Source organism: Ochotona curzoniae, unplaced genomic scaffold (genome assembly GCF_017591425.1).
Source record: "Ochotona curzoniae isolate NIBS_2020 unplaced genomic scaffold, NIBS_Ocur_1.0 contig_1014, whole genome shotgun sequence".
NCBI lineage: Eukaryota > Metazoa > Chordata > Mammalia > Lagomorpha > Ochotonidae > Ochotona > Ochotona curzoniae.
This window is the reverse complement of record NW_024464920.1, coordinates 40,287,501-40,309,341: the sequence shown is the minus strand read 5'-3', so window position 1 is coordinate 40,309,341 and position 21,841 is coordinate 40,287,501. Positions and strand designations below refer to the sequence as shown.

Sequence of the window (21,841 nt, the reverse complement as noted above, 5' to 3'; positions counted from 1 at the left end):
TCTCCCATCTTATCTCAAAGACTTGTAGTCAGGGGCCAGTGTGATGGCTTAACTCCTTAGCCCTCCACCTCCAAGTACTGGCATCCCATGTGGGTGCATGTAGGACAGTTCCTAGTCTGTGGTAGATACTAATGGTGTTCAGTAAATGGCTGTTGGAGGAATGTATTCACTGAAGAAGGAAATAACAGATCTCACTGGTTCTAAAATGCCTGCTTTTTCAAAACTTAACCTTTTTGCAATGTATCTTGAAATTGATAGCATCTGTTTAAAATAATAAATTCGTACAATTAAAAAAAGATTTATTTTTATTGGAAAGTCAGATATACAGAGAGGAGGAGACAGAAACATTTCCGTCCACTGATTCACTCCTCAAGTGGCTGCAATGGCCAGAGCTGAGCCGATTTGAAGCCAGGAGCCAGGAGATTTGTCTGGGTCTCCTATGTGGGTACAGGGTCCCAAGGCTTTGGGTTATCCTTGACTGCTTTCCCAGGCCACAAACAGGGAGTTGGATGGGAAGCAGGGCTGCCAGGACAGGAATCAGCGCCCATATGGGATCCCAGCACATGCAAAGAGAGGACTTTAGCCACTAGGCTACCATGCTGGGTCCTATAAATTCATATTATTTTGGATGATGTTTGCATAGTTGAGAGGAGGGATACATGCCCTTGTGGACCATTGACTTGTGTAGGGAGGGTCGAGAAATGGGACAAAGTGGATGAGAAAACTGCCTCCAATCTCCTTTTTCTTCTGGAATCTGGGGAAAGGGGGAGAAAAGGAGAGAGGGCCACTCCTAGCAGCCAACCGCTTCATACCCACGAATGGCGGAAGGCCCTCCAATGTTATCTCAGGCACCTCGTTGTGGAGCATATTCTGAGGGTGCTGCTTAAGTAGTTTTGATAGTTCTGCGATGCTGTTGATTTTGTTGCTCCAAGGTTGAGGAAATCCCATCCGTTTGCTAACATAGTCCAGTTTAGAGTCTCAGTTCGTTCATGTACTTGCTGTCAAAGCTTGACCAGGAGAGCTGTCCAATTTATTCTGCTTTCCATTGTACTAGATGTCATCTCCAGGTCCCAATGGACACTGATATCCTCCATGTGCATCTGGGCATGCCATCCGCTGTGCCGTCTTACACAACTGAGGCCCAATTCTGACTCATGAACTCCATGATTTGACCACAGATCCTGTGATTGTCACTGTGGTTGGAGATTTGAGTCCAGTGGCCCATTTGGGGAGCTCCCAAAGAAATTTCACCGGGCATGACCTCAACCAGACTCCTGTTTGTGCCAGCCAGTGTGGGATCTGGCTCTATCTTTCACCCACATCAGCCTACACACACGCTGGTGATTGCAGTTGTTGGGTCAGTTAATCCAACCACTGCCCACCACACCCTCAGCCCTCATGCACACCAGCAGAAACTGCAGTCTAGTTGGAACTACCCCCAGTGTCTCTCACCGGGCCCACCCCAGCCCAGGTTCCTGCACATGCTGTATGTGCAGCAGACTGGTCCAGTCCATACCGCATCCCATTTGGCTCTAGTGCACATTGATGGGTGTTGGAGGTTAGCTCAACCCAAATGATCCCACTGTCCAGTCCACATTCATTCCCATGGGTGCCACCACCTGTGCAGCCAGTTCCACTCCCAGCACTGGTTCCCAGGCTCACCAGTGGGAGCTGCAACCCTACAGAGGAGTCCCTACAGTTTCCTTACCAGGCCCACTCACTGCATTATCCCTAGGCTTCCCTGCTTGGAAACATGCAGATCCCCATACCTGGTTCTCTGGCGGTGTGCCATGCCAGCCTGGGGCCCTGCCTGTTTACCCAGGACCCACACATACTTATACACAAGTCCTCAGACCCTGTGTGCTGGTGTGCCAGAGTATGTCCCCACATATCTTTAAAAATATACAGTAGGGAACTGTGTTGGCACACTGGTATAGTTAACACAGATTTGGCATTAGCCAGGCCCATCAGCTTTTAGCTGCTTTTCTCCCAGCAGTGTAATACTTGTCTAGGAACAGTGCAACCTGGACAGTTGCCTTCAGTGGGGGGAAATTTATAGCATCTTAAGAGTCGATGAAAATGGTCTAAATTGTTAATAAATATACAACCACATTCTATTATAAATGATAAAAGTGTGAGGAAGTAGGTCTTCTAATTGCTTTAGATATAGATTTATATTTGGCCAGTCTTTCTGGGGGAGAAATTTGGCAATACATATCCAAAATAAAAAATATTAATATTCTGTGGTTTTAAAAATTTATGTGAAAATTTTTATGTTCTGAGGAAATAAGGAATATTTTAAAAGATTTTTGTGTTAATAGATGATACTTTATAATAGTGAAAAATTGACTAAGTTTGCTCATCTGTTAAATGGAATACAGCCTGGCCATAAGATTTGTGTTTTCAAAAAGTAGTTAGGGTAGGGATATGGGAAATGTTCATTCTGGGCTTCCAGGGGACTATAGTCAGAGTAGGATTCATGCATATCATACTTGATAGATATCCAGCATCTAGCATGATACTTACATGTAAATGTTGATATTAAATATTATGCAGGTATTCAACATTCCATGTAGATATTAAACATTCTGAGCAGGGTGATCCCAGCTTTAATTCTGTTCAGGTTATATATCTGTGCATGTATGTATGGGTACATATGTAATATCAGATATACACTTGGCAATATGTTCATAGATTATTTTGATGAAATTATAGTATTAAAATTTTCCATGGTTCTGCAGATTTTCTAAAATGTACAATATGAGTTTTAATGTCAAAAGCATCACATTCTTATTTGTTCTGAGAGAGGGAAGTAGAGCTCATGAATGAAGATTCCTTGTAGGGCCCGGCGCGGTGGCGCAAGTGGTTAAGGTCCTCGCCTTGCACACCCGGGATCCCATATGGGCACCAGTTCTATCCCGACAGCCCCACTTCCCTTCCAGCTCCCTGCCTGTGGCCCGGGAAAGCAGTCGAGGACGGCCCAAAGCTTTGGGACCCTGCACCCGCGTGGGAGACCCAGAAGAGGCTCCTGGCTTCGGATTGGCATAGCATCGGCCCGTTGCGCTCACTTGGGGAGTGAATCATCGGACAGAAGATCTTCCTCTCTGTCTCTCCTCTCTGTATATCCGCCTTTCCAATTAAAAAAATAATAAAAATAAATCTTAAAAAAATAAATAAATCTTAAAAAAAACATTTGCACAAAATAAAATTCTCTTAAAAAAAAGATTCCTTGTAGCATGGTTGTTGGTCGAATGGAGTGATAATAAGTGGAGCGGTGGGCGTCACCCACTCTAGTCGGAGCCCGTGGCAGGAATGTGATCTTAATTATCCTTCTGGAGTGGGCAAAGACCTTGCGCTGGCAGAAACCCTTCCCTCCGCTGCTCATCCAGACCCCCCTTGTTTGCTCTGAGCAGCTGTTCTGCCTAGGAGTTCCTCCCCTGGGTTCTCATTGTTCCTCCATGCCTCCAGGTTCTTTTGCCTGGACAACCGCTTTTGGGCAGTTGTCCTGTACTCTGACCTCAGCACTGTCTCCCCATTGGCACTGTTTCCATTTTTGCTGTACCTTACAGCACCACACTGTGCAGAGGCTGTCAGCCCTCACTGCCTGCACAGAGCCTAGAATGCTGCCTGACACAAGGGGCTCACTGCATGTTTCCTTAGACAGGAATGTGATTACGGAACAGCAAACCAAAGGAAAGTGGAGTGTGTAAGGTTGGGCTGGTCTGCAACATGATGAAGGAATGGGTACAGAATAGGAATATGCTTGCTTCAAGAACACATTAGACACAATCATTTGAAAAGTAATAAATGAATATAGAAGTTTAGAAGAAGAATTCTGAGTGATGCGTTTGTAGCACTGTGGATTTAAAATATGCCTTTAAATTCAAAAATTCTGTATTTTGTTGTGTATAAATTACACACACACACGCTGCATATACTCTCAATTTTGTTCTTTTAATGTTTTCTTTCTGTTAAATCTGGTAATTCAAGATGATTGCAACAGAGGGCAGAATTGTACAAAAAGTAGAAACCTCTTTTTTTTTTCCAGGATAAAAATTATCCCAAAATACAAATCATTGCGAAACGTGAATTGAACTACCCAAATGCTCTTTTTTGACCCTCTGGTTTTCAAAATTTACATGTTAAGATGATTTATAAGCACTCTAGTTATTTGTCATACTGTAGTTTAAAATGCTTTGTGGTGTATGTAAGCCTTAATAAAAGCAAAATGCTCTTATCTTGAAAAAGAAACCAAAATATGGAGAGGCTGTTTGATTCGTGGATCAACTAGCAATGAATAATCTTTGCTCCTTTCTATATAGGCTCTAGGATGATTTACTATTTTTTCTATTTTAGCGCTGGAATCCAGACTTTCTGAAACCACTGCCGCTGACAGGTGCCGTTTGCTATTCTTTATTGGGAGTCTTTTGAAGGTTATGGGCAAGACCAATGAAGCCAAAGAGTTGTTCATGGATGTGGAGAAGATGTTAATGGAGGTAAAGTGAGATGAAGTTGCAGTCTCCTGGATCTTGTTCCTCTTGTGTCTGATGTGATGAGCTATCATTTCCTTTTCTTTGTAGTCTGGTCCAAAGAGAGACAAACTGATTGATTTTGGTCACTATTGAAGAAGCCATGACTTTTTTTTTTAATTTATGTATTTGAGGCAGTGATAGGATAGGTAGGTAGATAAAGATATAGATACATAGGTAGCTAGAGATGGAACAACCTCCTCTATTGCTTACTCCCCAGATGCTCTCAAAGGCCAAAGTTGGGCCCAAGGCAGGAGTTGGGAACTGAGAACTCAAACCAGGTCTGTCAGGATGGTAGCAGAATCCCAACCACCTAAGCCATCACCACTGCCTCTAGGGTCTGCATTAGTAAGAACTGGGTAGCTAGTAAAGTGGAGCTAGGAAGTAAGCTCAGAAATTCCAGTAGGATGTGGACATTCCCACTAGTGATTCAACCATCAAGCTATGATTTTTTTAAAAAAATTATTTCTTTGTTTTGAAAGGTAGAATTAGTGAAACACACACATACACACACATACACCCAAAGGGGGGTGTCTTCCACATGGGTTGCAGGAGCTGAAGAACTTGGGTCACCTTTTGCTTTCCCAGGTACATTAGCAGGAAGCTGGAAAATAAGTGGAGAAGCAGGACTTGAATCAGCACTCACAGGGGATGCCTGAGTCCCAGAGATGGCTTGACCTGAGGTGCCACGCCACCAGCACTGGAAGCTGTAATTTTAACCTATGTCCTAAACTATATATTAATGACAGCAAGCATAAATATATAGAAATCCTTCTAGAATTAATGAATACATGCAATTATAACTTTGGAAGAAACAATGTTCATAAAGCAAAAAGAGAAATACAATGGTAAATTGAAATGGCATTGAGAAGACTGGCCAGGGCCTGGCGCAGTGGCTCAGTTGGCTGATCCTCCCCGTTAGGTGCTACCAGAGACAGAAAGAGATCTGCTGGCTGGTTATTCCCCAAGTGGCTCATTGGTCAGCGCTAGGCCAAACCAAAGTCATGAGCCTGGAACCCTGTCCAGATTTCCACATGGGTATCAGGGATCCAAGCACGTGGGCCACCATCTGCTTTCCCAGGTGTGTTAGCAGGATGCTGGGTCAACAGTGGAACAGCTGTGACTGGGCTTAGCGTTCTGCTATGAAGTGCTGTTATTGCATGAAATGGCATAATCTATTCAGCCACAATGCTGGCCCTGACCTTCAAATTTTCATAAGACATTACTTCTGCTCTTATCAGCACATATTTATAGAAGGAATTCTCAACATTGCAACTCCCTTTATAGCAGGGAAAATGCTTGTTTACCAATTTTTTAAATCCTCCACGGCATATTATAATCTGCAGATGCTTGATGAACCAATCCATTTGTTCAATGAATCAAATTCCTTCATGTCCTTGGAAAGTGGGATGCAGCAGCTAGTGGGACCAGGACTCTTTTTAGCCTGGCCCAGATTTCAATCCCCGTGCTGCCCTTACTGCTTGTGCTACCTCGGTAAGCATTTTAACCTCTGCTACCCTAGTGAGTTCTCATTTTCAAGGATTCTGTTGTCTGTCTCATGGGCCATTACAAGGGTCAAATGAAAAAGGGCATAGAACCTTTGCACAATGTCTGGCATCAGGGAGACTTTAAGTCCTGTAGGGATTCTGATATTGCTGTCTGAGGCCTAGGTTAGAAATAATGAATTTGATGTAAGCTCTTTTGAACAATTGTTCCTCTTCAGAGAGTACAGTGGTATTGCTTTAAAACCATGGAGCTGTCCCCTGCCACAGTCACTTCCCATCTCTGAGATTCACTTGTCTGGAAAGCACACTTATTTTTTATTAGTTCTCATTGAAATGCCTGGATCTAGCCAGTCATCCAGCCATCCACAGCCATTCATTCATGCAGGGAACACTCACTGAAGGCTTGGCCTACCCCGAGTACCATGCAGAGGTCTGATAGCATTCATCCAGGCAGCTGATCCCTGTCCTAATAGAACTCCCAGTCGCACAGGATGCACTGTCACAGAGGAAGAACAAGCTGTGAGATGCGTGGTCTCAAAGGGGTGAGGCTGGCTTGGCAGGAGGCATGCCAGGGCTGAGACATGCAGCAAGAATGCCCTGCCTCCACGTGCTCCTTCTGCAGGCATCAATCTTGTGATTCTGTTCTCAAAATATTTTTGCAACAGTTCTTTGAGCCATGGTGGAGACTATTAAAAGAATGTTTTCTAGACTGCGAAGTTATATAGCTATTTTAGGCAATCACAACTCCTTTGAAATATGTGCCTTGCATTTTTGAGTGAAAAAAGCTTGCTATTTGTGATAGGTGCATCCTGTCCAATGCTGTTTTTGTAATTTCTGCAGATCAGATGTGCTTTCTTTCAAAGATTTATTTATTTTACTTGAAAGGCAGAGTTACAGAGAGAAGGAGTGATAGAGATCTGCTGGTTCACTCCCCAGATGACCATAATGGCTAGAGTTGGGATGATCAGAAACTAGGAGCCAGGATCTGCTTTCTGGGTCTCCCAATGGGTGCAGGGTCCAAGCACTTAGACCATCTTCTTCTGCCCTCCCAGGTACATTAGCAGGGAGCTGGATCAGGAGGGAACAGCTGGGATTTGAACCAGTGCCCATATGATATTCTAACACTGCAGGTGGAAGCTTAACTTACTACACCATAGCACAGGCCCCCAGGTGGTTTTAAAATTGAACGTAGTGGTTTGCAGATTTCATTCATATGGGAACACTTGGCAGTGCTGGAGCCACTTTTGGTTGTCACAGCTTGGGCTGATAACTGCTGCTCACACCTGTTGAGTAGAGCCCATGAATGCCACCAAACATTCTTTAAAGCACAGTGCTCACAGCACAGGGTTCTCACACCCCAGATGCCGGTGGTTCTGGGGGTGAGAAATCCTGATGTAAATGGTCTGTTTGTTAAAAAGGTCTCAGTTTTTCTCATGTCGCCCCTGCATTTCAGAGTAGGCACATCAGCAGCAGAAAAATCCAAGACACATTTGGGTAGGGGTTTCTGCACCAGGCAGCGGCTCTCCTGTTAAGAAATTGTGCCGGGTGCCCCTCCTAAAACTTTTCTGCACTTCAATTGTTGATATATGCCTTGTTAAAGTTATAAGCCAGTTTGGACTATCCTAAAATCCACCAAGTTCAGTTAAAATTATGCTTCAACACTATAAACTGCTAAATACAGAAATGAAAATAAACACGAGACGGCTGGATAGTACCCTATAGCCATTTTAAGGTGTATAACAGCTGGTTGTGTATAAACCAAAATAGAAATATCAATTAGGAAGTCACAGGATGTGGTTAAGAACTTGCATGTTCTCACATATCGGTCACTCTATACCATGTCAGTTAACTCCATAATGTTGTAAACTGTTGTTGATGTTATGTTATGGCTTTTAATTGATCGGGACAATATTCTGCCAACTCTGCTTTCAGACCAGAGATGGTCTCCCCAAGAAACTGTTGAATTGACCTGGACAATAAGATGCTGGACTCTATGCATGGTACATGCTTGCAATGAAAGAAGCATGACTGGATTTGAACTATAATACTGCAATAAGGTGGAATAATCCACCAAGGGGAGAGGGTTTGGGGAGGGATTGGGGGAACCTCAGAACCTATGAAACGGTGTCATAAAATGAAATGTAAAAAGAAATAGTTTGTAAAAGCAAATCAACTCTGAAAAAAATAAAAAGAAATTGTGCAGAGGCTGACATGTAGCTCAGTTGGTTAATCCTCTGCCTGCAAGTGCCAGCCGCCCAATATGGGCGCTGGTTCATGTTTCTACTGCTCCGCTTCCCACTAAGCTCTTTGCCTGTGGCTTGAAAAAGTAGTGGAGTCCCAAAACAGTCAAGCATGGACCCTGTACCCATATGGGAAATGCAGAAGAGATTCCTGGCTCCAGTTTTAGGTCAGCTCAGCTCTGGCTGTTGTGGACACTTGGGGAGTGAACCAGTGAATGGAAAACCTCTTTTTTGCTCTCTTTTCCTTCTCTCTGCAAATCTGCCTTTCCACTGATAATAATAAAGAATTCTTTTTCAAAAAAAAATAAAATGTGCAAAACAGTATTTTGGAGACAGACAGGTCTGGGCTGGACTCCCCTGCTCTTCTACTGATCAGCCATGTGAAGCTGAGCCATTGATTTAAACCTTGGTTTTCCCATGTAATAGAGCAGTATAGGCTCTGCTCTCTAAGTATGTGCAAGAATTTCATCAGTGTTCCAGAGATGGTGGCTAGCACAGACCTGAGATCCAGTACAAACTTTTACAGTCATTGTGAAGGTCAAGACGTATTACTGAATGTCTTAAAGGGTACCAGTTTTCAAGGGGTGGATAGTCCAGGGAAGGAGGAGGGAGATGAAAGCTATGTATTCAGAAAGAGAAAGCCGCCCATAAAGGGCCACATGTGACATGCTCATGGGCATTGCCAGCAATGCAGAAAGACCAACCAAGAGGTGGAAGGAGGACTGTGGCCTGGAGCGTGATTAGACAGCTGTCGGATTCCCTGTGATGGGCTTCCGTCTCTCTCAGACTGAAGGGAAGCATGGAATACAGGGGGAAGCAATGAAACCCCAAGAATTGAAGTCTGGTTGGTAGAGTGGGGGAAATTCAACGAGACAGGTGAATTTGGAAAGGAAGATGGTGAGTTCTAGAAATTGTGAGTTGGCAGTCTAGGAAGACTCTGCAGGGGAGTGTTCAGCCAACTCAGGAAAATTTAGGATTGGTGATCTAGAAAGAGACCAGGAAGCCATCTACAAACATGGGAATGCTGAAGCTGTCAGCGGAAACACGAAGTGCTCCTGTAGGAGAGGTCAGGAGAGAATCAGGCTGGAGTCTCCCCACATCAGGGAGAGAGTGGCCAGCAGCTCCCAGGGCTGCCCAGGGCGCTGAACAAAGGAGGACCAGAGAAGGCCCTAAGTGAGGGAGTGGACGAGTGAGCGCCTCCAGGATAACACAGGCGTGTGGGAGAAGCTAGAGGGCCAGAAGTTGGGGCTTTCAGAGGGAGCAGACTCACACTTGGAGATCAATTTGAGATGTTTGTTAGTAAACAGGAAGAAGAAAAGGCAGGCAAGTATCAGGTTTGGGTCAGGTTTGGTCCAGGATGTGTGTGATAGAGGAGTGATTACTGTTAACAAAATTGAAGGATTCCTGAGGGAAATACAGTTGACCAATAGCAGAATTTAAATTTGTATCTTTAAGTAACTGTGAGTGCTGCATTGAGCCATTAACATGTATAAGACATTGTCTTGTTATTCTTGGAGCATGTGTATTGTTTACCTGTGAAAACATTTTCCCAAATGTATTTTCATAATTTTGCAATGCCTCCCAACAATGATTTTGCTGTAATCCGTTGTTTTGACATCATGCATGCCATCTTTTCTAAGGTCTTCATGAAAGGAGCCTGTTGTGGGCAGGCATCTGGCAGCTGTACCTTCCTAATGCCGTGTTTCCTCAGGAGTGATTTCCTTTCTATTTTGTACAGAGTCCGCCCACGAATGAGATGCTTGTTAAAGTACAGAATGCTACTGGAGAGCTGTGTCTTGAAATCGGCATGACTCAGGAGGGGTGCCAGTATTTCCAGAAAGCATGGTCAAACCTGCTGAGTTTCTCCCTCAGTGACTTAAGAGACAGCCAGGACTTGATGAAGCAGAAAGGTATACTGGACCCAGGCAGGGGGACCAATAACCTCTGTTTTTTTCACAGACTTGGAATCCTCCTGGCCTAGTTCCACGAGCACCAGAAAGAGGAAACAGATGCCTGTGGTTTGCTTGCTTTGTCTGGGCAAGGGGGCTGATGGGGCATGTGAGGACTGAACACAAAGTGCCCCTTGCTCTGGCAGCCTCACAGGATGGAGGGCTAGGGGGGATGCCCCTCTGAGAAGGAGGCTTCCTGCAGTGAGGGGAGCCAGAGGAACTAGACTTGGAAGCCTGCCTTTCTGGATTCACACCCACCGCTCCGCCTGGTAGCGGCATGTCTCACAACACATTGCTTAAGCTTCCTGGGTACAGTTTTCAGATTTGTGAGGGTAGGCTTTCCATGCATGTCACTGTGGGACCAAAAGTATTCCTAGGAGGCTATAAAACACACAGAATTGTTCCTGGGGTGTGGCTAACCGCTCATCAATGAACGGAATTGCTTTATTCTCTGTTACTGAGGCTCCAGGGGTACTACTGATATAGTGCAGACAAAACATTTACTGAACTAAGGTACAGATTGTGTATTTCGAACCTGAAAATCCAGAATCTCAAATGTTCTAAAATCCAAAACATTTTTGAGAATGGACATGATGCTGGCAGTTCAGGGTTTTGAATCCACAGTGTCTAACTGGTGAAGGCTATGCAAATAGTACAAGCTCTGAAAACCTCCAAAGTGAAACTCTTCCAGCCTCAAACATTTCAGATAAGGCCTTCTCAATGTGTGTTAAGTAATTCCACCTCATTGATTTACTGTCCGATTTAAGAACAAATTGAAAGACTTAGTCACACTCACATGACTGTCAGCTAGAACTGGTTGCATAGCAAATCACCCTAAAACCCTTTGACTTAAAACAGCATTTGTTTTTGCACATGAATCTGTGGGTCAGCTGATCCAGAGTGGGCCCAGCAGATGAGACTGTGGCTTGTGCAAGCACCCAAGATGGACTGGCAGGTGGGGGCTGATCAAGCCGAAAAGGTGGTTGTTTGGCTGGGGTTGTAGGTGTGGCTGGGCTGTGGGATCCTCATCCTCTGGGAGTGTACCCTGGGCCTGTGCACGTGGCACATCATAGGATCCCAGGAGGGTGAGCAGAAGCCTGGGCCGAGGCTCAGAACTGCTCAGTGCCCACTTCTGCAGCATTTGGCAGTCATCAGGCTTCCTTCCCCTCTGATGGGAGGGACTGCAGAGTAGCACTGCAGGGTGGAGGTCAGTACAGGTTTGCGTAGAAAATAGAGATGTTTTTTGCAATCTGTCAGCCCTACAGGCAGATCAGCTTTACCTTGGGAAAGCTCTTCTCTCGCTCTGAGGTTCTCATCTGTTCTCTTTTATAGTGATAATGCTCATTTGTTGAACTCAGTAATTGCTTATATCCTGAAATATAATGCTCAGCTAGTGAGCATTGCTACTCCCTTTTCACAGACAGTGATCCTGAAGGTCAGAGAGTCTAAACAGAGTGCTTCAACTCAGGCTACGTGGAGCTATGGCATCCACGCTAGGCCTCCTGGACCCAATAATTGATCTGGTCGTTGCCACGTGGAATCCCTTCTAGACATTTATGACACTTAAATCCTTAATATCTGGAATCTACCTTCAAGTTGTCATAATGCAAGCATGTCTGGGGCCTCAATGAGTAGGGGGACCTGGAGTGGGAGCCAGGACTCTCATGGAGGAGCAGGGCCTGATCCTCCAGAGGCAACCAGGCAGTCCACAGTGTAGACTTGCAAGGGGACAGGTGGATCCAGCTTGATCTGGTCAGTTTAAATCAAGAGGCTGAGGTGGAGATGTCCTGGCTGAATGGAATCCTAGGAGGTGCAAGCATTGCTGGAATCATACTATCGTTTGAGGCTGGCGGGGATTTAGTGCTCGGGCAGGCAGCAGGGAGAGAAGATTCCAGCTTGACCAACAGTCACGTGTGCAAGAGGACCTGCTGTGTACCATGTGCTGGGCTGAGTCCAGAACAGTGATTAAGACAGAAACATCAACTCTCCCTTCTATGGAGGGGACACACACAGAAAGAGGTGAGCCCACCAATGCATGATTTCAGGCTAAGGTAAACACAAATGAGAGACAGGTGGAGGCAGCACGCACACGTGTACGTGAGTTTGTGGCAGACCTCTCTGTGGAGGGAGATGGCAGCTGAGACCTGGTGGACTGTGGGAGTCTGTCCTGATAGAGAGGGAACATCAGGTACTTCCTGGGGAGAGAAACCCTGAGGGCAAGGAGTGCTGGGTCTGTGCTATGAATGGAAGGAAGCCTCTGTGAGCCAAAGGCAGGAGGCAGCTGGGCCCAGGCTGTGCAGGGCTTGGGTACCAAGCTTTGGGCATGCATCTGGACTTTAAGTGGGAGAGGAAGCCATTCCAGGGAAACAGGGTTAGGACTGACATAATCTCATTTCTATCTTGAGGTCACTTTGGGGAGTGGGTTCATGGTGGGAGGTCGGAAGACCAAATTTGTGGCTGTCTTCCTCTGATGTTTAAGTGAGAAGAAACAGGGGCCTAGCTGGGAGGCAGGGAAGGGTGTAGTGGTCACAGGGCAATGAAGTAACCACTCATGGTGCTGGTAGGAGATGCTTCTTGAAAGCGGAGTGGTAATCCTTAATAAGTAAGGCTGAATTCTGTAGCACAGGGAGGTCAGTCTGTATTTCTGGACTGCTGGCAATGCTCTGGTGACCCCTTCTTAGAACATTACTCCATGAGTCTGTGAGAGCTGATGTACCACAGATGAGAGGGCTTAATGATAAAAGCTGATTTCCCACAGTTCTGGGGCCAGAAGCCCTGGGTCAGGGTGTCAGCCTTGTTGGTTTCTTCTGAGATCTCTTGCCTTGGCATCCAGATGGTTGCCTCCTCCCTGCATCCTCTGGTGGTCTTCCCTGGGTACTGGGGGCACACATATACATGTTCATATGTCCTAGTCTTCTTCCCTTATAAAGACACCAGTCATGTTGCAGTAGGTCCCACCCTCATCTTAATTACCTCTTTGATAGCCCTTTCTGCAAATACAGTCACATTCTAAGGGACCATGCTTAGGACTTTAACAGTTCAAGGAAACCAAATTCATCCAAAACAATTACTGTGATTTTTTTTCTTCCCATAACAAACACTTTGGAAAACACTTTCTACTTTGGAGAAATCTGTATTGTTGACATTTGTGATTTGCAATAGAGGAGCAAGAAGAGGTGTCGAGATGCCGCAGGTTAGGTCGCCATTTGGGAAGCCCGCATCCCGTATGGGGTGCCTGGTTTGCATCCTGGCAACTCTGCTTTGGATCCAACTGCAGGGCAACAAGTGCTGCCTCTCTGCCACCCATGTGGGGGACCTGGATCGAGTTCCTGGCTCTTGGTTTTGGCCTGTCCTGGCACTAGCTGTTATGGGCATGTGGAAAGCGGACCAGCAATGGAGACGCCTCAGCTCTCCTCTCCTCTCCTCTCCTCTCCTCTCCTCTCCTCTCCTCTCCTCTCCTCTCCTCTCCTCTCCTCTCCTCTCCTCTCCTCTCCTCTCATTTTTCTCTCCTCTCCTCTATCTTCTCCTCTCCCTTTCTTGCCCTCCCTTACCCTCCCCTCCCCTCCCCTCTTTCTCCCTCTTCATTCTCTCCCCTTTCAAATAAAAGTTGAGAAAAAAAAACACAAGAAAATAAAGGAAAATTGTTGGGCTTTTGCAGAGGGTGCCTTCTCATGGCCCTGTGTCCAGGTATAGCTCATGCTTGAGTGAGTGGGTTTGTGGGCCTTGTTTGTGGCTGCTTGTCATAAGAATGCAGGCTTTTATTGTATCTGATTATAGAATTGTGCTGATGGCCTTCTGTAGGACTTGGTTGCTAAGGTGATGACTGGCTTCACTACATCTATATGCCCATTCTATTTCTGACCCATTCATTGGCAAAACAAACTCAGAATTGGATTTCAAGCTGTGATTTTGAGTCCTTTGGCTCTCTAACAGCTCTGTACTCACAAAAGCATGACATGAAAGCCAATCCCCCCAGATTATAGGTCAAGAATTGCTTTCATTAACAGAAAAAAAAAAACCGTTGGCTATTGGCAGTGACGAAGAAATTATATGAGATGTTATGCCTGTTGATAGCTTTTAACTCTTTTGTTGAAAAAGAGAAAAAAACCCTTTAAACATTATATTCTTTGCCAACATTTATTCTCCACAGTCAAGGTGCTGAATAACCTGGCCAAGGCAGCGTCGGAGGAGTACTTAAAGGAAAACCATGTCTTGGAGTATGCCTTGGAAGTTTCCCAGTTACTGAGTGACAATCCCTGTGATCAAGCTACCATGAGATACACGGAAGGAGTTCTCATGTAAACATGGGTTTTCAAATTATTTTGTTTTCTGTAATAGCATTTGCTCTTAGGATTAACATGCTTAACTCACACCTGCTAATCCATTTCCCACTTCAGTGACTTTCAGCATTTCTCTCCCTTAGCTTAGTGATTCCCAACAAGGGGGCAATTTAACACCCCTCCTCTTCACCTAGGGGGCTTTTGCCAATGTCTGGAGACATTTTTGGTTGTCATATTGGGGGATTTGCTATTGACAATAAATCAGTAGAGGCCAGGATTTTGCTAAACATTGTACAATGCACAGGGAGTCTTTTACAACAAGAATTATGTGGCCAGAGGTCAACATGCTGAGGTTGGGAATAGTGACATAGCTTCTTTGTGGACATGTATGTACTGTGTTTATATACGTTACTTCAGTGTTCTGGCATCTTATAAACTTCTAGGATTAAAAAAGATATCTCCAGGACAGAATACTATTTAAAATCAAGGCCACTTGATGAGAACTATTTTTGATAGCACAATGAATGTGATCTGTCTACATCATGCCAGTAAATAACATGTATGTCTTACTTTCAGTTTGGTTGCTGGAAATATTTCTCTTGCAAGAGTGAAAATTCAAGAGTGCTTAAATATCAGGAGATGTTTGTTTGGTGAGAAAACCATGCAAGTTGGAGAAATTATGGAATTTTTAGCAGATTTACTGTCTTTTCCACTAAACGATAGTGAAAAGTAAGTTTTAATGATATGTGTTCCCTTCCACACAGCCAAAAAGTCTCCCACCCATGGCAGCAGGCCTGGGGTTACCCATTAGGGGTGTCTCCCTTCTCTGGCTCCATCCTTGCCCTGAACTTTGAAGATCTCACCTGCCTGAGAGGCAAACCCTGCTCATTCATTGGGGAACAGAGCATAAAGTGTTCAGGTTTTGGAAGTAGGAAAAGGGCAGAGAAGTGGGGTGCTGCCACCGTTGAATGGTTCCCAGTCTCACTCACATGCCTTATGAGAAAGATAAACTCACTGCAGCATAGGCTGTGTCCCCTGGCCTCCATTTGTGGTACCATGCCCTTTCTCTTCAGTAAGGTTGAAGTCAGAACCTGCAACGTGTTTGGTCATGCTCACCTGCCACCCCTCTTGCTTGGATATCATCCTGTTCTCTTGTGAAGTGTGGGACTCTCCTCGGCTCCCTCCCAGGACACCTTGGTTCTGTTGAAGGCTGTGGACCCAGGGATGTGAGCGTCTGCCAGACCTGAGCTCTTCTCTTGACCAGTTGGTTTGGGGAAGGTCTTGGCACATCTCAGGGCAGTGATGAGCTTCCGTTGGCCTTGTCTCCCCCTCTCCAGAGCAGCTGACTGAACGGTCAGGGCATGGGCCTCTCCCTCTTTCCTGGCCTACTTTTCTAGCACAGGCTTTCACTTTGCCTGAGATCTTCCTCCTCTCACCACATAGGTGACCCCTTCTGGCTTTATTCCTGGAAAGAATGTAATGCTGTTTCTCTCTAACACACGAGCGCAGATCAGTCTTAATCCTTTCTAATAAGGTATTTAAAAGGGAAATGATTTTTTTAAATACAAGATTTATTTATTTTTTTTGGAAAGGCAGATCAGATTTACAGAGAGAAGGGGAGTGAGGAAGATCTTCCATCTGTTGGTTCAATCCCCAAATGGCCACAACAGCCAGAACTGAGCTAATCTGAAGTCAGGAGCTAGGAGTTTTTCCCAGGTCTCCCATGTGGGTTTAGGGTCCCAAGGCTTTGGACCATCCTTCACTGCTTTCTCAAGCCACAGGCAGGTAGCTGGATGGGAAGTGGGGCAGCTGGGACACAAATTGGAGACCATATAGGATCCCAGCATTTGCCAGGTGAGGATTTAGTCATTGAACCATTGCACCAAACCTAGAAAATGCTTTTTAAAGAGTAACTGAAATAAGGGAAAGTCTGAGGGTAAAGGTACAGTTGTCAGGTAGCAGTGGTGAGATGGTGGACTCTGGTGTCTGACTGCTTAGCTCTAAATTTCTGCCACTTATGACTTTGAGAAGTTGTGCAGGTTCTTAACCTCTTGATAGCTCATTGACTCCTGAATGGGTAAAATGAGAAAAAGAACAGTAATAACTGAACCCTCTTGGAATGATTCTGAGCAATAAGAGGTCTTAAAGGGAAAGAGTTTAACACAATGCCTGGCTTGTATTCTAGTGATTAGTGTTATTTTGCTCCTTAGCAGGTGATTTTTGAAACCTGTGACATCATGTAAAACCTCATCGTTACTCATCCTCAGGTCAGCTCTGTGAGCAGAGAATTGGACTTCCTTTAGAGAAGCAAAAACATTGCCTCTTGGAACAATCTAAGCATGTCACATAATGACTGAGTTATCTCGGATGCCCGGGCGGCTGTCCCAGTGCAAAGCCAGAGCTGATGGGGTGTGAAATCATGAGCCACTTCACATTACTGGGCTATTCCACAGGACTGGCCTCCATGTCAGAGGCTCTGGGCATGTGTGGAAGCTTTTGTCCTAGACCTCTTTGCTAATGATCAGTCTTTCAAGCCATGGAAAACCATTTCTGCCCATGCCCACCTCCTTATCGAAGATTGTCCTTAGGTGGCCACAGCTGCCACACTGGTGAAGATTGGGAGACATTTTGCCATGTAGATTCTTGGTCTAGTGGCTGGGGCTCTTGAGGCAGTTTTCATGCAAAGCAGAAATGATCTTTGGCATTCTGAGGCCCTGGTAGTTTGAAGTAGGCAAGGCTGGACATGTGAAATCAGATTTAAGAATTAAGCTAATGAAACAGAACAGAGAGAAGCAAAGTGCCTTAAAAGGGAATGATAATATTTGCCTGAAATAATGATTCATTCTTTCTCAGCATTTGAACTTTACATAAATAGCTATGCTCCTCCGTGGCCCTCTTCTGTCCTGCCAGGAAGTCCATTACTTCCTATCTCTGCATTTATTGGCCTTTCACCTGCACCCCTACCCAGCTGCATTTGGTCTGCTCTTAGGAAAGTCATCAACCGAGATTTCCTCTGGCAGTGACTGTCCTCTGATGATGCCTTCTCAGTCTCTCGTGTGAGTTCCTCTTTCTGTGTCCACCTCATACCCAGATGCCAACACTCTCTTACATTCTGTTCTTGGCTCTGTACGTGTTTGATCATAGCACCTCAACTTTGCCAAGTTCCTTGGGCTTTGGCCATTGTTCCCTAGGGTGATGGCTCCTGTCTCCATCTCTTTCCAGGCTTCTCTCATTGGAGGCAGACATATGCATCTCCACCGGATGTATGTCTCTATTTGGATATTCAGGGTCAACCTGCCTAAGACTGAACCAATCTACCTCTCTCTACCAGACAAATTGCATCCTCTTGTCTTACCTAGTGTAGGCATCAAGCAATCATCTTAATGACATCTCTGAAATATGCTTATTATCAGTCACTGTACTAAACACATTCCTTGTATTTTCTTATTGACTCCCAACAACACTCTGTTGTTCCCATTCGGAACATGAGGAGACTGAAGCCAAGGTGCAGGAGGTAGATACTTGCCTAGCTTTTTAGCAGTAGGGCCACAGTGGGTATCTGCAAGTCTGAGGAGCCTCCATGCCTATGCACTTGTTACCATGTCTGCTTGACTCATACCCACATCCCTGTATGGCAGGGCTAGATTCCCTCAGCAGTCTTTACATCAGCCTGCACATCCACTGTGATGCTAGACTTTGCAAATCTCCCTGTGGTCTCTGCATTAGCTGGGACCCTCATCAATCTTTGCCAGAACTAGCTGTCTCCTGCTGTAGTTTCAGCTGCTGGTTTGTCCTCTACAGATCTACTCAGGTGGATTTTCTGAAGTGTAGATCAGATTTTTGTCTTTTTCTTAGAGGAAATGCTTCAAAATCCAAGTTCAGACATTAGTTTTGCAGCCAGTCCTTCATGAGTGGACCTTTGCTTTACTCTCCAGTGTCCCCTCCTGTCTTAGGGAATTATTAGGGCAATGATTAGTCTTACTTGTCTTTGATACTCAGCCCTAGTGCCTAATGCTAGGGAATGGGTGTGAATGAACAAATGACAGACTTCATTCGTGTAACACTTTAATTCCTCTTTTCTAGGTCCAAAAGGAAGCAAGTAATTGAATATTATAAGCATGTGATAAAAATAAAAGAAAAGGCAGACACCCTGGCCAACTCCTTCCTCATCCGGAAGCAGCTGTACATCAGCCTCAGTGACACCCTGTGTAAATTAGGTACATATTCTCATCTGTTTCTTTTCTTTAAGATTGGTTTATTCTTATCGGAAAGTCAGCAGCACCTCTCCTGCCCAACACCAGGGGAAAACCAGACAAGCTTGAGATGAGAGTGGTGCCCAAAACCGAATGCTGGGCCACGTGGGTGTGCTGGTAAACCTGTTTCACTACAAAGCACGGTTACTTTCAACCTGCTCACTTGCCGAGGAGGAAAACCTCGGAAACACCTGATATCAGCAGAGAGAGAATATTTTTTTAGCCTATAGATCAAGCTGTGTGAGTGTTTTCCCACGCAAATGTGTTCAAGGGTGCATAGCTATTTTATTCCAGTATAAAATTCTGAATTGAGCGAGTGAAGCATTTTCCTTGCAAAATGCAGGTGTAAAAGTAGAGGAAATTTGTGAAAAGGAATTAGTTCTGTTTGATCTAGTTGCTTCATGTAATAGCTTTGGTGGTTGGTTTTTTGGAACTCTATTCACTTACTTTCAGATAAGGAAGCATTTGTAATGGTAGCAACAACTATGTTCTTGCAACTTCTTAAGTTTTGGGGGCTTGTGTTGTGGCTTAGTAGGGTAAGCCACTGACTAGGATGCCAGCACCCCCAGATCCGGAGTGCCCGGTTACATTCCCAGTTCTGGCTCCCAGTTTCAGCTTCCTGTCAGTGCATACCCTAAGAGATGGTAGTGATGGCTCAAAGTAATTCGGTTCCTGCCACTCACAAGGAGAGTCTAGATTGTGTTCTGGATTTTTGTTTACCTGGCCCAGTCTTTGCCATTAAGGGTGTCTGGGGAGTGATCCACTGGATGGAATTCTGTGTGTGTGTGTGTGTGTGTGTGTGTGTGTGTGTGTGTGTGTTCCTGTCTGTAAGGGGCCTGGCACAGGCACAGGCTGCCTAGCCCAGGTCAATGATTTGGAGTGTTTACAGAACAGCCACTGAAAGCCAGTGCAAGGTTTTGGCAAAGCAGGTCAGTGTCTAGGCTCTATTTATTTCCTGGCACAGGCTTCACAGGGGATTTCTAATATAATGGTCTGAAATAGCTCTGTGAATCCAGAGTCACTGAGGGCTGTCTTTAGATTCTCATTTCCTGTTTGTCTCCACTGTCTGGATTTTGATCCCGCAAACACCCTGAGCCCCTTGGGTTTATTCCTTTCCATTTATTCTTTGTGTAAGGCTCTTGTGGGTCACCACATCAGCAGCGGTACATAAGTACTCTGCTCACGTAGGGAGGCCCCGGAAGTGAAGAAACAGGTTCTGTTTCAGTATTGCCATCATTTGCCCCCAGCTAGCAGTATTGAAAGAAACAACCCAGATTGGACTCAACCCTACTGGAATGAATCACTTTTGGTTGACTTGTCAGATCTCACTTTGTCTCTCACTCAACTGTCTTAGTATCTTCCTTACTCAGAAGTTATTACAACAGGTGGAATGTACCCTGGTCTTCCAGTGAATATGAAAACAGTGGGCTTCCAGCCATTTTTGATAGTGAAGACTTAAATTATAATAACAACATTGTTTAAAACAACTTATTTTAACGATAGTTATAGAGGAAGGAGGTGCGGGGAGATGAGATCTTCCACCTGCTAGTTTACTCTCCAGATGGCTGCTAAGCCAGGAGGTAGAAGCTAATTCCAGGTCTCCTTAGTGAGTGCAGCTGCCCAGAGATTTGGGCCATCTTTCACTGATTTCCTAGGCAATTAGCAGAGAGCTGGATTGGAAGTGAAGCAGCTGGGATTTGAACTGGCACCCATGTGGATAACGGCATCATAGGCAGTGGCCTAACTTGATATACTACAATGCTGGCCACAAATACAACATTTTTTTCGTATGATAGTATGGTCAGCTCATCTTAAAGCACTGGGTTTGTGAGGTGGTGACAAATGCCTACTTTTGTTTTTCTCTTCCTCCTCCCACATTCCTCTCTCCTCCATCTTCCTTCCTTTTCCTTAGTGAGGAACTTATTCATAGATGAAATGCCTTCTTGTTTCTTATATTCTTCATAACTCATCTCCTCTCAACTTTGATTCAGTTTCAAGTATAAACCCAAACTTAATAAAATCACTAGTCCCAGAGATGTTAGAAGGAAGGCTGACTTGAAAATGAGGGGTTTTTACAGTTGTGTTCTAAGCTGCCTCTGACACAGAACAGTCCTCCGGCTTTCCCTCTTTGAAACGTGCCATAAATTGTTCTACAGAGAAACCATTCAAGTGGGAAGGAGAAAAGAGAAATGGGGCTCTATGTGTTCCATTGTATCAAGCTAAGGTTCTGTTCCGAGTTGTTTATTTTGGATGAAGGATGGTAGATGAACATTATGTTTCGTCCTGCTCCCTGGATTTCTTTTAGAAAAGAAATGCCAACCATCTCAGTCAAATTTAGAAGGAAGACATTAAACAAAGGCTCCAGTGGGTGACGGAGCAGGGTGAGTCAGTGCCTTCTCTGTGCTTGATTTAAAAAGGTTCTGCTCAGCTCAGCTGGAACCCTGTTCTTTATAGCATTCAGTCCCAAAAGCCAGGTAAGCAACACAAAGCAACCTTACAATTTAAACTTCACCATGAATGTGTGTTTTCTCTCCACATTTTAAAATGTAGAATCAAGGTCTTTTTGTTTTTTCTAGCAGTGGGCTTGCTGCCTGGAACTGGGTGTCATCTTTCTCCTGTTGCGTCAGCCACAGTTTCTAGTTTGAAATTCTGCAGGGTGATGACAATGGTGATGCACTTCCATATGCACGATCCTTCCACACTGCTGCCACCCTTCCTCTCAGCCCCTGAGCACTCTCTGGCTTACTCAAAGCTTCAAAGGTTTCAGTCTTTTCAGCATCTCAGGGTATCAGTCTTCCAGAGGTATTGAGTCTGGTTCCCATAGTAAATAATTCCCTTTCATTTCACACTCATTCTCATTAATTTGCATTAATTGGTCGAATTACCTAATTGGGTTAGTAAGCTCAATTGACTTTGAGTCATGCCAGAACCAAGAAGGATGGCTGCAGAGTAGAGAGGAACCTGCTGGCTGCCCAGAGAAGCAGACAGTATTTTGTAGAACAAATGGAGGAGGACCCTGGTTAACTCAGCAAGCAAGTTTGTGTTAACAGAGCTTCCTTCTTATTTAGTGTTAGGTTTAATCATT

The 21,841-nt window shown here is 44.9% G+C and overlaps 1 protein-coding gene across 1 annotated transcript in view; it reads left to right on the top strand.

Moving 5' to 3' along the window:
• The window catches only part of LOC121163394 (putative tetratricopeptide repeat protein 41), a 65,457-nt gene that overhangs the window by 33,452 nt on the left and 10,164 nt on the right, over positions 1 to 21,841 (top strand). The window contains exons 9-13 of the mRNA XM_040990949.1: positions 4,357 to 4,496; positions 10,013 to 10,184; positions 14,374 to 14,521; positions 15,080 to 15,232; positions 18,587 to 18,720. Coding sequence (XP_040846883.1) covers positions 4,357 to 4,496; positions 10,013 to 10,184; positions 14,374 to 14,521; positions 15,080 to 15,232; positions 18,587 to 18,720 — 747 coding nt within the window. The remainder of the gene's footprint in view (positions 1 to 4,356; positions 4,497 to 10,012; positions 10,185 to 14,373; positions 14,522 to 15,079; positions 15,233 to 18,586; positions 18,721 to 21,841) is intronic.